The 15,022-nt window shown below is 45.3% G+C and overlaps 3 protein-coding genes and 1 pseudogene across 3 annotated transcripts; 1 reads left to right on the forward strand and 3 right to left on the reverse strand.

Annotated features, from left to right (window-relative positions):
* The first annotated feature begins 4,373 nt into the window (after positions 1 to 4,373).
* Positions 4,374 to 6,541, forward strand: LOC127784499 (uncharacterized). The gene is made up of 6 exons (XM_052311823.1): positions 4,374 to 4,718; positions 5,004 to 5,062; positions 5,141 to 5,219; positions 5,303 to 5,441; positions 6,112 to 6,225; positions 6,350 to 6,541. Exons 1-6 carry the CDS (start codon positions 4,522 to 4,524, stop codon positions 6,539 to 6,541), a joined length of 780 nt encoding a protein of 259 aa, XP_052167783.1. The 5' UTR covers positions 4,374 to 4,521.
* On the reverse strand, positions 6,431 to 9,346 carry LOC127784496 (pentatricopeptide repeat-containing protein At5g56310-like; annotated as a pseudogene).
* Positions 9,286 to 11,687, reverse strand: LOC127784497 (fructose-bisphosphate aldolase-lysine N-methyltransferase, chloroplastic). The gene is made up of 6 exons (XM_052311821.1): positions 11,076 to 11,687; positions 10,902 to 10,930; positions 10,572 to 10,783; positions 10,200 to 10,322; positions 9,695 to 10,099; positions 9,286 to 9,602 (listed from the first exon to the last, which is right to left on the reverse strand). The coding sequence occupies exons 1-6, from the start codon at positions 11,579 to 11,581 to the stop codon at positions 9,390 to 9,392; spliced, it is 1,488 nt and encodes a 495-aa protein (XP_052167781.1). The 5' UTR covers positions 11,582 to 11,687; the 3' UTR covers positions 9,286 to 9,389.
* A 965-nt stretch (positions 11,688 to 12,652) lies between these two features.
* LOC127784498 (uncharacterized) lies at positions 12,653 to 15,022 on the reverse strand. Its single transcript, XM_052311822.1, has 4 exons — positions 14,779 to 15,022; positions 14,356 to 14,465; positions 13,240 to 13,382; positions 12,653 to 12,966 (listed from the first exon to the last, which is right to left on the reverse strand). The coding sequence occupies exons 1-4, from the start codon at positions 14,927 to 14,929 to the stop codon at positions 12,924 to 12,926; spliced, it is 447 nt and encodes a 148-aa protein (XP_052167782.1). The 5' UTR covers positions 14,930 to 15,022; the 3' UTR covers positions 12,653 to 12,923.

The following is a 15,022-nucleotide window of genomic DNA, read 5'->3' on the forward strand; positions in this document are numbered from 1 at the left end:
ATGGAGAAAAGAGCTGAAGAGAGAGAACGTGAGTGGACGCGAGCGGGAGATAATTTTATCGTTGGGTTGTAGCACGCTTCTCTAGACAAAAGTGTTGGGCGTGAGAGAGATGCTGCTTTGCAGCAGTTGCAGCATGGGATCAATGCTATAATTTTGAAGAGAGAATCCACTCAGTACCACTGAGTTTTTTCCACTTCTACAATCTACCACTGATTTTATCAAGTTCAATAATATGTCATCGTGTTTTCTTGAACCTCTGCTACGTGCCATCGCCGTCCACGAGCCATTAGTTGGACATCCGTTAGCGCTATAAAAAGACCTATTTACCCCTAACTGACATTTTATTTCCAGGGAGATATGTATGTAATCTATCGACATATGAATGCATATACTGTCAAACTGATTGAACTATATAAATGTAGTAGAAATAAATGTACGTAATGCAAAAAAAAAAAAAAATCAGCATACGTTGTCCTCGTCTCCTCTCTCTCTTGGCTGTTCTTATCAGTATACGTTGTCCTCAATCCTCATCGTCGCCGCGCGCTGCCTCCAAAGCCCAAATCGATCCACGGCTCGATCCCGTGGTCGTCGACGCAGCAAACAGCTGCGCCTCTGCCGCCGCCGCCACCACCACCAGCAGCAGCAGCAAAGCAGAAGTAGCAGGACGAGGAGGAGCTCGCTGCGGTCGTCAGCGGTGGTGGCGCTCTGGCGCCGGAGACGTACGTGCAGTACTACTACGCGGCGCGCACCGACCACAACGCCTCCGCCATGGTCTCCGCGCTAGCCCTTGTCATCCGTGCTGCCACCGACCTGCAGCTCACCCACCACCACCCATCATCTTCATCCGCTGCCGCCCACGCCCACCCGCGTCGATGTGGAGCCCGACGCCCGGCCACACGTCGATGGCGAGCCTGGCGCCTGGCCGCGCGTCGATGGGCATCCGAGCGGCCGGCGGCGCGTCGGGTAGTCCCGGCGTTGCATCGATGGGGAGTCGGCGCCGCCTCACTGGAACTTTGGGAGACAGGGATAGATCAATTTGTCGGGGTAGACGGTGTGCTAATGTTTTTAGTCAACAAGTCAAAGGGTATTTTAGTCATTAAAAGAAAATTAAATACACAAAAGGATGCCAACTAACGGCTCGTTGACGGTGATGGCACGGAGTAGAGGTTCAAAAAAACATGATGGTATATTGTTCAACTTGACAAAATCAGTAGTAGATTATAGAAGTGGAGAAAACTCAATGGTACTGAGTGAATTCTCTCTTTTTTTTTTTAATAATGATGTGAAGTGTGTAAGGACCAACAATATAACTAACTATTGTATGTACAGGTTGCAAAGTGAGCTATAGATGAGTTAGGTATAATTGTAGCCAACTGACTACTTTACTATTGACCCTGCTCTTATAGTTGACTTATAAACCACTACTCTCAGCAGGTTGCCTTGTGCTCTTCAGCTGATCAAAAGGAAATGGCAAGGAGGGGATGAATTCTGTAAATTGTGTGGCAAGATTGAGTCTACTGATCATGCCCTTTTTAAGTGCCCTCTGGCTGTGTTTACTTGGTGTGTGGTGAGAGACGCTTTGGGACTAACTAATAGTCCTACAAACATAAGGGATTGCTTGAGGCTAAAACCAGGGAAAAATGTTCAGGGTGTGTGGGTGATGTTCTTTGCTAGTGTGCTGGGCTATCTGGCTAGTTAGGAATGATTGGGTGTTCTCAAATATTTTGGTAAAATCTCCCTTACAAGTTGCTTACAAAGCTATGTCTTTTGTTCAGCGGTGGTGTATCATGCTAAAGGAAGGAGATCAAGCTGCTATGAAAGGATGGGGTGATCTACTGATGGCTAAACTACAACAGCTGAAGCCGTGCTGCCTCCCTGCTTCAGTGTGATGCTGTTGTTTTTCAGTTTGTGTAGGCTTTTGTTTCGGGTGGGATAATATCTTGGGGAAAGGTTTCGCGTTTAGGAGGGTCAATGCCGAAAAGTCTGTGAGGTGTTTGTAAGATTTGCAGCAGTGGTCTAGAGAGAACCAGTCTTTGTACTGGCGTCTGTTCTTTTGTTTTGCTTTTGCTGTTTACTTTCAGCCTGTGTAAGACTCTGTATGCTGTTTTGGGCTTTCTTTCAAAGCCGGGTCAATGAAAAATTTGATCTGATTTTTTTAAAAAATAATAAATCACTACTCTAAGCCCTTGTTTAGTTCTAAACTTTTTTCTTCAAACTTTCAACTTTTTCATCACATCAAAACTTTCCTACACACACAAACTTTCAACTTTCCATCACATCGTTCAAATTTCAACCAAACTTCCAATTTTGGCGTGAACTAAACACACCCTAAGAGCAAGTTTAATAGTATAGTCCAACTAATAGCTCCAAATCATCTATAGCCAATTGATACAATAGTTACCTATAAATATATACTACACTATTAGCATTTGCTCACACCTGTCATACACACATTGTATCTTAAAGCCAGGGTACAAATCTGTAGCCCATTGCTCATCTCTCTCTTTTTTTATCTTCTCGATATATGTTTATAGCTGGCTTATAGTCCACTTTTGTACCTGCTCTAAGCCCCTTATCACTAGCCCCAAGGTACCATGTAGATCCATAAGATAATGTGCAAGAGAGAAAAGAAAAAGAAAAAGAATGAGCAACTTCTCTCGTGCAAAGTTCAATCTCTATCCAATCTTTAAGGAATGAGAGAGAGAAGTGGATTGGTACAGACGACGTGTTTAGTTCCAAAATAATTCTTCAAACTTTTAATTTTTTCATCATATCAAAACTTTCCTACACACACAAACTTTTAACTTTTCCATCACATCGTTTAAATTTCAACCAAACTTCCAATTTTGTGTGAACTAAACACAGCCAGAGTGTATTGGGAGTAGTGTAGATAGATGCACGGCCCTATCATTTCGCTTATTTCCTCTTTAGGGAATAAGCAAAACGGTATATTTACAAACAAAAAATAATTTGTGAATAGAACGTTTATATATGTGTTCTTAGTGATCTAAAATCAAAGGCTGAAAAATAAACTTCGATGAGAAAACCCTAAAATCAACTCCAAATTTAAGATTGAAAATTCAAACTTTGGCTCATAAACATAAACATAAGTATAAACGAAAAGATGAAGTCGGCAACCTATTGTATGTGTTAGTTCTAAATTAATAATAATTTAAATAAAATTAGATGTTATCGCTATCCCTATTATAAAACTTGCTCGTATGAAACTTGCGCGGGCAATAACCTTAAAGACGAAACAAGCGAGGAAATCATCTTCCCTTCACAAGGATTCCCATGGCGCGGCGTTGTGGTCTAGCTGCCGTGCCGCTCGCCTGACAAAGTCGGCCACGCAAGCTGAAACACGGACCGAGGAACAACGGCCAATCTGGACGCAACGCAGGCACGGATCGAGGCGATAGAGAGACGCGACCTTTGCCAGGTTGGTTGATGCTTCGAATCGAATCGGATCGCGCGCGTGTCCGTCTTGTCTCTCCGTGCAGCTACGACTCTCTGCGACGCTACGCTGCCCCAAGCAGCGGAAACAATTACCGATGCGGCTACTACTCTGCCGGCCATGGCCGAGCCAAAGCCAAAGCCCAGTGTCAGCTCCAGGTCTCCCCGTCTCCAGGCACGACGTGACGAGCGACATACCAGATGCCTCTCCCTTCTCTCTCTCTCGACAAATCTCGTTCCCGGCTTCGTTTCCTGAAGGTCATTGGTAAAAAATGAACATTTCTAAAATTTAGTAGTAATACTAAAAATGATAGGCTATCGTCGAAATTTTTTTTACATCACCAATATTTAATAACTAGTTAAAGGCTTGTTTAGTTTGAAACTAATTTTTACTCTACCAAAATCTTGGTAGTGCCAAAACCGTGGCAAGCTTTGACACTACCAAATTAAGTAGTGTTGAATTTGAACTATTGTGACAAGAATTTGATAAAAAACCAAACATGCATTTGCTATTATTGAAGTTACCAAGAATTTGGTAGGGCAATAAGTTGATATCAAACCAAACAAGCTCTCAATGTAACCACATAATTATCAATTTTACCAAATTAATGGTATGGTTTAAAATGACATCAATCTGAACAGGCCCGAAGTTTGGGTGGGCCGGGCTCATTCATCATCAGCCCATCACCCTGGTCGCGGGACGATGGATGCCGCGGTTGCGGGCGAGAATATTCCCGGCTGCTGCAGCCCGCGGGGGACTCGCCAACGGAAGATCCGGTGGGAATCAGCATCGTCTCGCCTCCCGTTCTCTTGGCGTCTCGCGCACTGCCGAGAGAATTCAACCCAGCACCGCGACACGGGTCTCTCCATCCCATTCCACATTTTCCTTCCCCCTTCGCGCAAACACGCGCACTATTTATTTCCTCCCGCCGGCTAGCCGCGGCTGCTGCACCGCATCGGCCGGAGAGGAGGAAGAAGCTAGCCAAAGCAAAGCAGGAGGGGGCCAACCCTGATCTTGCGCGTTCTGCAAGCTGTGAAACTGTGCTCGCCACACGGGTACGTTGATTGATGGGGGTCAAGCCGTCTCCCGGAGTTCTGGATGGGCTCTACGGGGTGCAGCTTGGCCGTCGGCCGTCGCCGGGCGACGGCGGCGGCGGCGAGGAGGAGGAGGAGGCTGTCAGGACGACCGTCGTGGAGTACTCGGCAATCTCTGATTCTGAAGCCAAGTTCGGGGACGGCACAACGCTGCAGAGATTGCCGATTAGGTAATTCCATTTCGGCTGTGTTTAGTTCATGAAAAAAGTTGAAAGTTTTGGGAAAGTTGAAAGTTCGGAAAAAAAAGTTAAAAGTTTATGTGTGTAGGAAAGTTTTAGATGTGATGTGATGGAAAGTTGAAAGTTAGGGGTAGTTGGAGATGCACTAAACATGGCCTTCGTCAAAAAATAACTGGCAAAAGAAGTAAACATGCCGTCAGTAGAAAAGCTCTCTAAAAATTTATACCCTTTGGTTTGCTGAGTCTGACGTTCATATACCGTTGTTGCAAACTGCAGGCGATTGTGGCAGCACAGGCCCTCGTTCTTGAAGCCCGTCCATTGTAGAATCTCATGCGGTAAAGCATCCAAGTTATAGCTGCATCAACATAGCTCTTCTCAGTATACAGTTTCTAACTGAATTTTCCTGCGAGCAGGTGACAAGCATGCTGGTGAAACTATAGCTAATGTAGTCACCTCGCTCCCCTTCATTATTCTCGGAATGCAAACGCCAAGGCGAGCTACTCTAGCTAATTTCTGGTTCTTTTTGGTTTAGATTCTATGCTTCCCGTCTAACGGGGCTGCTACCAGCTTTGCAGGACGAACTTAAACACGGCGCTCTATGCGAATTCGCTAGTCGGAGTAGGGATAGCTTCAAGCTTGTACCATTCCTCCAAGGGAGAAATCAGAAAACTCCTGCGGTGGGCAGACTATACTATGATAGCCACCACTACATTGGTAAGTCATATCGTCGGTATTACTTATTACTCCCACCGTTTCATATTATAAGTCATTTGACTTTTTTCCGCATCAAACTTTATTAAGTTTCACCGAGCTAATAGAAAATTTTAACAACATTTAAAATATGAAATTAGTTTCATTAAATATAACATTGAATATAATTTGACTATATGTTTGTTATGTGTTGAAAATAGTACTATATTTTTCTATGAATTTAGTCAAACTTGAAAAAAAAGTCAAACGACTTATAATATGAGACGGATGGAGTACTCTAGTACTCTCTGTTCACAAAAAAAATGTTGTTTTGAACATACAATGTTAACCACTATATTCTATACCAATATATCTATTACAACAAACAATTATCATAATATTATGAAAGTGCTTTCCGTAATGAATCTCTACATACATTTTTTATGATCCAATCTAAACATATATAAAGAGATATGCATGTTTAAAGTTTCAAATGTTTGACTTAAGGCATGCCAAAACAATATTACCTCTATCCCAAATATAAGGCATTTTGCCCATGCATGTAGTTGTACGAGCAAAATCCCTTATATTATGAGACGGATGTAGTAAGTTTTCGTGACCTGATGGATAATTGTTGTTACATTATCTGACTGATGCAAATTATGCCATTGTGACAAGCCTGTGGTTTGTGCAGTGTTTATCAAGAGCACTTCGGAATGAGAACCCGCGATTACTAATGGCAGCATCAGCATTGCTCCTACCATTTCAGCCTTTGATGGTTTCAGTTGTTCACACTGGAATGATGGAGGCAAGTAATATTAATGGCATGGCATATTGGCTAAATAAAACCAATCATCATTTCAACGATCACTAGGCATATTTGCTGCATAAATCTAGACTTCTCTAAAGATCTAGCATTTTCTATGTGCCAGGTTTCCTTTGCAAAAAGAGCATCAATTGAACCAGAGCTCAGAATGGCACATAACCTGCACAAGATGTCGTCTCTGTTAGGAGGCGCGCTGTTCATCGCTGATGATTGCTTCCCAGAGACTCCCTATATCCATGCTGCATGGCATCTCGCCGCTGCGATTGGCATCGGTACATGTAACAAGCTTCTTGAGTGATATGAGGAACTGCTAGTATCAAAAGTAGTTGACTTCAGTTACTCGGGAGGCCAGACAAAGGAATTTAGCAAACATCAATTTGTCGACATTAAGAACAATTTACAGCATAGGTTCAGACAGAAGAGAAGATTCAAGCATTTTTTAACTTGGAACAGAATAGTGATTTGCATCTCCTAGGAAGGATATAGACAAGAATGAGATGCATTAGATCAGCTTGTGTATGTATTCTGCTATTACTTTATTTTGGTATTCCATTATGACAATGTCCTGAGTTGTCATAAATAGTTTTGAGCACAAGATTAATAAGATGAAACAAGGGATTCAAAAAGAAAGCATCTCATTATCAGAAGTTCTGAGCGATAATTTACTGAAATATACATGTTCCTAGCAGTTTAGCTATAAGTTCAGTAAAAAGAGGATTCTCGGACAATTAAGGGTAAGTAAGAACATATAATATGCTAACCTGAAAAGAAGCAACACTACTGCATAATTTCATGGCTTCACCAGAAGATCAGGAATGCATGCTATACTTTTGCCCCAGCTCAACCTTTATTTTTTTTTCCCAAGGCATTCACGAGAACACCAAATAATTTTGTGCTTGCCATTTCCCTTCAAGCTCCCATGCTTACTCATAGATTCCTCCGAAGTCTTGTTAACGAAACTGCAGAATCAATTGGGCTCATGCCAGCATGCTATGTACCAACATGCTGGATTGGTTCGGATTCACCCTGCTTGTCCCTGCAGGTTTTCCAGCATTCAGGGCAGCTACTCTTTCTCTTACCTTCCCAGCCTGCTCCCATTGTCCAACACCAGCATACATGTTAGCCAGCAGGACAAGGTGCCCAGCTGCTCGCTCTGGCTGCAGCCTAATCAACCTTTCAATCACTTGTGCTGCGAGCTCAAGATTGCCTTCCCTCTTGCATCCGCTAAGTAGTGCGCCCAACACAGCATCATTAGGCTGCAAATGCATTGTCTCCACAAACTCAATTGCTTCACGCAATTGCTTCCCGTGGCAGAGCATGTCAACCATGCAGCCATAGTGCTGTATCCCTGGAGTGATCCCGTAAACTCTTTCCATACTCTGAAAGTATTGTCGTCCATCATCAACCCTCCCTGCATTGCTGCATGCCAACAACACTGCAAGCAGAGTAGCACCATCAGGACGCTCCTGCATTCTGTGAAACAAGTCTAGTGCCTCCTCGGCGCGGCCATGGATCGCAAGCCCTGAGATCATAGTCGTCCATGAGACGGTACTCCTCCTTGGCATCACCAGGAATAAGCGGTGCGCATCCTCCACAGCCCCACACTTGACATACATATTGATGAGTGCATTGTCCAGCAAAACAGTCCGCCACTGTCGTCCTTCCTGCTCGACATGGGCATGCACCCACCGCCCGAGCCGCAGGTCTCCCTGCTCGGCACAGGCCGTAAGCAAAGCAACCATGGTCACAGCGTCAACCTTCGCATTTGCCTTCCTCATCCTCCAGAACAGCTCAACCGCCTCTGCTGCCCTCCCGGCATTCACGCAACCAGCAATCATCGTTGTCCACGCCACAGAGTCTCTCCCAGGCATCTCATTGAAGAACCACAATGCGGCGTCCATCTCACAGCACCGAACATACGCCGCAAGCATGCAATTCCATGCTGCCACGGTCCTGCCAGGCATTTCGTCGAACACCCTCCGGGCCTCCCCCAGTTGCCCAGCCGCCGCATAAAGATCAAGGAGGCTGGTCAGCACGTGCCCACTGGACAGCACTAGCCCGCACGCTAGCGCGCGGGCGTGGAGAGCGCGGCCGTGTGGGAGCGCCGCGGCGCCCGCGTCCGCGAGGGCAGCGAGGAGCGTGGAGAAGGAGAAGGCGTTGGGGCGGAACCCGTGGCGGGAAACGAGGCGCGAGAAGAGTGCCACCAGCCGGTCCGGCGGCGCGCGGGACGACGCGGCGGCGCGGAGAACGAGGTTGGCCAGGGTGGGCGTCGACGACGAGGTGGAGGAGGAGCACTCGGCCGCGGGGGCGGCGAGGAAGAGGGACTCTGCGCGGGGGAGGTCGGCGGCGGCGGCGGCGAGGGAGAGGAGCTTGGCGAGGAGGAAGCGCTTGCGTGGGAAGCCGTTGAGGACCACCTGCGCGTGGAGCTGGTCGAGCGCGCGGCGGGCGGCGGAGGCGTCGCCGTCGCCCGGGGGGATGCGGCGGCGGCGGTGCTGGGCGAGGAGGTAGAGGCGCTGCTGCAGCGCGCGGGAGTAGGGGACGTGAGGGGGCAGGTTGGGTGGGTGGCCGGGAGGAGGAGGAGGAAGAGGACGGCGGCGGCCATGGCCATCGCCGTCGCGCGGCATGGCTTGCGCGCTGCGCGGGAATGGGTGAATCCGATCGAACAAAGAGAAGCGCCCACAAATACCTTGATACAGTTTGGAGTTTGGACTCTGCCACAAATGTGTAACAAAGTGGCCAAAATGTGAAATGTGCCTCGTCAATTTGAACCGATTTAAGCCCAATTTATAGGTTTTTTTAATTTAAAAAAAAACAGTTCGGTTGACGTGTTTGAAATGCAATAACACTACAAGTACTAGTGCAAATGTGCAATGATGTCCAATTTTTGTTTGTATGAAGGAAAATATTGATTTCAGGAATTGAAGTGATATGACTACTGGTAGAGTGGAAGTCATAATTTTGAATGTTGGCGATAATTCCAACTTGGTGGAGTACTCCGTAAACATCTACTACTATTGCACTGGTTACGGCACAAGGTGCATGTGCTAGAATATCTTTTTTTTTTCTCTTTTTCTTTCATTAATTTGCTATTGCACAGTGGCATTTTACAAAACCTTCTCTACCCTCAGCAAATGAATAAAAAATCTCTAGGATTCCCAGAAGATAATTTCACCATTGTCGCCAACTAAACCAATATCCTTGAGTCTCCGTTCTTGGTAGTACTCTAGGCCATCCAGTTCCTCCTCCCTCTGCTTGAAAATGTCATCAATCTGCTGTAACACTTTCTTCTCACCGGCCCTGACTTCAACGGCAATTTGAAGCCTTGGCTGAAGATTTTCACTTCCCAACAGTTCTTCGTCCTACATATATTTTGACATGTTTCGTAATACTAATTTGGAGATAATAACATAAAAAAGAAAATGAACAATGCTTATTCGGGTTATAAACATACCTCTTCTATGGTAGTGTGGTAAGCACCAAGGGCAGATTTGCAGGCATTTCGGATGACCTGACATATCGCTTCTTCATTATCTTGACTCACTGGCAGTTCAAGGTGGCCCCAAACAGCATTTCTGAAGAGTGCTTCCAAGAGAAATGCATCTGTTCCCCCAAGGCAGAGTAATCGCAGGTAAGGTAGCATTTGAGGAGGAAGAGATTCACCAAGGACAATATCAAAGTATGCAGTCTCCCCCATCCCATTTAGCTCTGCAATGTCAAGCTTGTCATCATAAAATGGATCAGATTCAGATATCTCCAAGGTCAGAGTATATGCATCCCTTGATGAATTTGATTCGGTGAAACCATAATCAAGCGCTAATTCTGCGTTGCTCTTGTCCAAATCATACTGAATATATATCTGTCAAATCATTATTTAGTATATAAATGTTGTCAGTGAACAAAAGTCACAGCTGCACAACTATATGATTTCCTTAAAATGAATAAATGGGAACCTGTACCTGTTCTCCAGATTTAACATTCACCGGTGTTCGCAAAGAAAACACAACATCCCTACCAAAAAGACCCTTTCCTTTGATCTCCCAACTGGACTCTTTTGAGGCTATATCATCGCTGTGATTTACCTGGTTTGGCAAAGCACCAAAATGATTAGAACATAATGGTTTCCCAATATTTTGGTTGGATTTGTATTATATATCGAGGGAAAAGTATTGAAAGAGCATATTATAGTGTATAATAAAAAAATTCTGAACGTTTTGGCATGACAAATTACAGGCATGGTTTCCAGTGGTATCTATTTTGCAAAGATAAGTCGGTTCACAGCATGTTGGAAAAGTAGAAAATGCAGGCATGATTGCATTTCAAGATCTTACAAGATCAGCAAATGGTATGAGAGCAAGCTTATCTCCACGGAGCTCCGCAAACACCCGTGATCTGAGTATGCCGAATGCCCATAGGAAATCATCGAATGTTACAGTACCAGGAAAGAGCTCCTTGTTCTCGCTTATGATCTCAGCTTCAACACTCTCAAATTCACTCTGCACATACTCCTTCACACCCATTGTTGTGCTCAGTAACTGTGTTCCTGCAAGGAACAAAAGCATACAGATTTCAACAAAGATACTAGCAACCAGTATGAACAAAACGAGCTCGCTTTGTAATTAAAATTCATGGATTTTGAACTTTTTGCAATGGACGCCCACCTTGTATCTCCAAGAGCTCTTCTTCTGACCTGCACTGGAGGCACGAAGCAACCACTCAAAAGCATCAGCACGGAGAGGAATGTGAGGTTACTCGTGATGAACCACCCAAAACAAACAGGAGCATTTCATCGAACACATGGAGGGCGATGAGCGATCAGCATCACCTCAACTCACCAGAAGATGGTGGAGTCGGTCTGGCGCGGGAGGATGGCGAGGTAGGGCGCCCACGGCGAGCCGGCGCCGCGGGCGGCCTCGCGGAGGAGGAGCAGCGCGACGGCGACCCAGGGCCTGAGCCCCCCGCCGCCGACGGCGGCGCCGAGGTCGGAGGCCGCGACGGCGTCGGCGTCCAGCCAGAGCTTCTTGGGCACCTCGGCGAGCACCTCCCCGCGGGGCAGGTCCCGCGCCGCGACGAGGCCGAGGCCACCCTCCGGGACGGCGGCGGGCGCCGCCGCGCCGGCCCCCGCGTCCGCGCCGTGGGACGACACCCAGCGCCTGAACTCCTGCAGCGCGGCGTCCGTGGGCGGCGGCGCGGCCGCGGTCGACGACGACGTCCCGGCCGCTGCGCCGGACGCGGCCGCGCGGCGGGGGAGCGGGCGCCGGATGCGGAGGCGGGGAGGCTGCGGGTGGACGGAGAGGAGGCGAGGAGGGAGGAGGTGGTGGTGGTGGATGGCAGCAGCCATGGCGCGCAGCCAGAAGGCGGACGAGAGCGGGGTTGCGGATTAGACGAGACGACGACCGTTGGTTCCGCGCGCTCTTGGGGGACAATGGATATGAACAGTCGCTCACAGCTGCTCCGTCAAGCCCGTCAAGGCCCTTTTATTAGTTTTAGGCTTAGCTTATTTGTTTAGAATTTTAAGTTACTAGTTTATTGGTTTGTATATGATTTATAAACCGATGAATTTAATGTTTTAAGGTTAGTGATGAAGTTATACATCTATCTCACATAAGAAAAAAAACTTCTCCAATCGAGTTTTTGACTTAACAGTGTTAGAGTGGCTTATGATTTAAAAAAGGCATTACTTGTTTGTTTAGTCTTAGACTTTTCGGTTTATAAATTAGCTTATAAGCCTAAATAAAGAGGGTCTAGATTCTGCTTATCGGTGTCGTTAGCTCAAAGCAAGCTACGTACCAGATTTCATTGAATAAAACAGAAGTAAAAAGTTTGTATAGTCGTGAAAGAAAATATCCAAAAAAGTAAAACTGAGGATGAGCTCCGATAGACGTTTCACTCCAACTGAGTTTCACCTTCCTCCTTGATTTTCACCACCCACGCCATTTCCGTTGTGGAGAAGTTTACACAGTAGTATTATGGTTCAATTCAGGCTGAGATCAAGTACTTCCTCCGTTTCATATTATAAGACTTTCTAGCATTATCCATATTCATATAGATGTTAATGAATCAAAATATATATGTGTATAGATTCATTAACATCTATATGAATGTGGACAATGCTAGAAAGTCTTGATTCATTAATATCTATATGAATGTAGACAATGTTATAAAGTCTTATAATATGAAACGGAGGGAGTAGAACTTATGCTTTCTAAACACTGAGTTGACTGAATATAAGTGTCATCGTCTAAAAGCTCTTGACATTCGGGAGATTACCAGGACAGCAAGCCAGCAACAGGAAACCACATCTACAAATGCTATGTTACTCGGGATAAATTGCTTATATGGCGCACAAGGTTTATGCATTTTCTAATTTTCAGGCAAGACCCGCCTTGTCGTAAGAGGAGGAACCATCCAATTAGAGACATAACAATAGCTAACAAGATGCCAATTAGATAAGAGACATAGACAAATGCTAAATCTCAGCATATCCCAAATAGATGTCATGCTTGACACCACAGGTTACTTACAGAAAGCACAGTTTTTCAAGACTCTTTCAGAGAGCATTAGGAAGGCTAAACATAGAATATGGATGCCCGTCATTCAGTGCTTATTAAGTTGACAGAGACACGAGGCATCTGCATCTTGTATAGACTGAGGTGCTTCTGTTCCAACCTGAAGCAGACTGATCAGTTCTTCCTTCCTTCACAGAGGATGAAGTGGTACCCATGCCTGAATGTAAACAAACAATGATCATGTTAACTGGTTAATGATGAGGCAGGCGATTAATAATCTAAAGGTGATAACAGTGCAGGCTAAATAATTTAGAAGTCCTTTTATTTTTGTCATAGACCACTTGTTGAAGAAATTCATAGAACCTACTTGCTAGGCCAAAAGGAACACTACGGTATCGCACAGATCAGCACTCATGTCATAGGCGCTACTTGCATTGTTAATAGACCGAAGATTGGAGGAAAAAGGGTAGTAATACAATTATACACATACGTTGACTTAAATGGTGCGCTAGTAGCTCCCACAGGTGTGCTAAATGCAACATCCTGAAAAGGGCCAGCCATTTTTCCACGCGGGAACCATCCAAGATCTCCACCTTTCTTTCCAGATGGACATTCAGAATATTCTTGGGCTATCTGCAGTATCAAAATAGTAATATCAGTCGGATATATACATAGTGTCTAGTGGGTTATGAAAGCAGCCTGAGCCTACAGACAGCAAGCAACATGTAAGTGGATAGCCCTGTAAGTCAAATAAATGATTTGTTTGAAATTGAAATCAAGTAGAAATATTGTCCTTATTTTCCTTCTGATGTCACACACAAAGCCTCAAAAGTAAGGTAAAATATAAGTCTCAACTCTCAAGTAGTGATTACACAATCATACAGAGAGTGAGTCAATTCCCATAGAAAGCAGGCCTACAATCAAAACTATATGTTGTTCAACAACTGACTATTGTACGCTTATTCCACATAGGTAATTCCCATAGAAGGCAGACCTACAATCAAATTTATATGTTGTTCAACAACTGACTATTGTACGCTTATTCCACATAGGTAATCCATCTTTTAAGTGTGTACTGTTTAACCACAATATTCTAATAGTATTATTTGTAATAATGAATAATGAGATCTGGGATCTCATTTTTCAAAAAACAGATTGATCCTGGCCAAGCAAAATATCCTAAGATTTCCTACCACAGTCCTTTGGCTAGTTATTATTCAACCAATTGTCCTAAGCAATAGTACTTTTTTTCCAGCCCGATACAATCATACAACCAAACATACCAAGTTCCACTTCAAGTATCAATATGCAATACTATCACATCAAAGCCAAAAAATCATTGAATGTTAGACACACTTCTCATAAATACCATCTGTGATTCATAGGAGATAACTGGAACTGCAGCATTCAGCTGTGCAAATCCAACAGATATGCATGATTGGTGGAATAGATTAGCAATTGAACCATCGAATCATCAATACTAACATACATAATAAAGTTGTACCATACGAATGTACCAAACTCCTGAAAACTGTAATTCCTTACTTTCTCTTTGGGCCAACCACATTAGTTTTCAAGCTGAGCTGCATGTACATCTGCCGCTTACCTTTGCAAACTCGGCAGGAGGGACCTTGTCCCCGTTGTCCAACCAGCCATCCTGCAACTTCTTGTAAGCTTCATTGATCTTCCCTTGCTTCTCGCACAGTACGTGCCTCGCTGAAAAACCAGTAACAACACAGCAGTCAAGTACCCAAAAAAAAAACATGAAATTTACCACGAACAGAATAATCCTAACCAAAAGAGCTTTAAAGCTAACAATAAATCAGCACCGAAAACAAGGTAGGTTCATGCCCACATCTATTTCAGTACCAAAGACCAAATCCATCCACTTACGATTAGGGACACCCGGTCCCCCCTCCTGCGCACCAAGATCCCAATCCAATATCGCGCCAATCCAAACCGATCTTACCAATCACGATCGAGTCCGAGAACAAATTGCTCGTAATCCGACCGAGAGAACTGGAGATACCTTTGACGTAAGTGCAGGTGCCGAGGCCGTCGGCGGACTTGCCGCCCTTGCCCTTGCCTCCCTTGCCGCCGCCGCCGGCGTCGTCGCCGCCGGACGAGCCGGCAGCCTGCTTGCCCTTCCCCTTGTCCTTCGGCTTGGAGTCCTTCCCCATCTGCTCTCCGCTCGAGCAGCAAAAACCCTAGTCTACTGCTCGGATAGAATCGACGAGATCGAGATGAGGCGACGAGGCGATGACGACGAGACG

The sequence above is a fragment of the Oryza glaberrima genome, chromosome 9 (assembly GCF_000147395.1).
Source record: "Oryza glaberrima chromosome 9, OglaRS2, whole genome shotgun sequence".
NCBI classification, from domain to species: domain Eukaryota; kingdom Viridiplantae; phylum Streptophyta; class Magnoliopsida; order Poales; family Poaceae; genus Oryza; species Oryza glaberrima.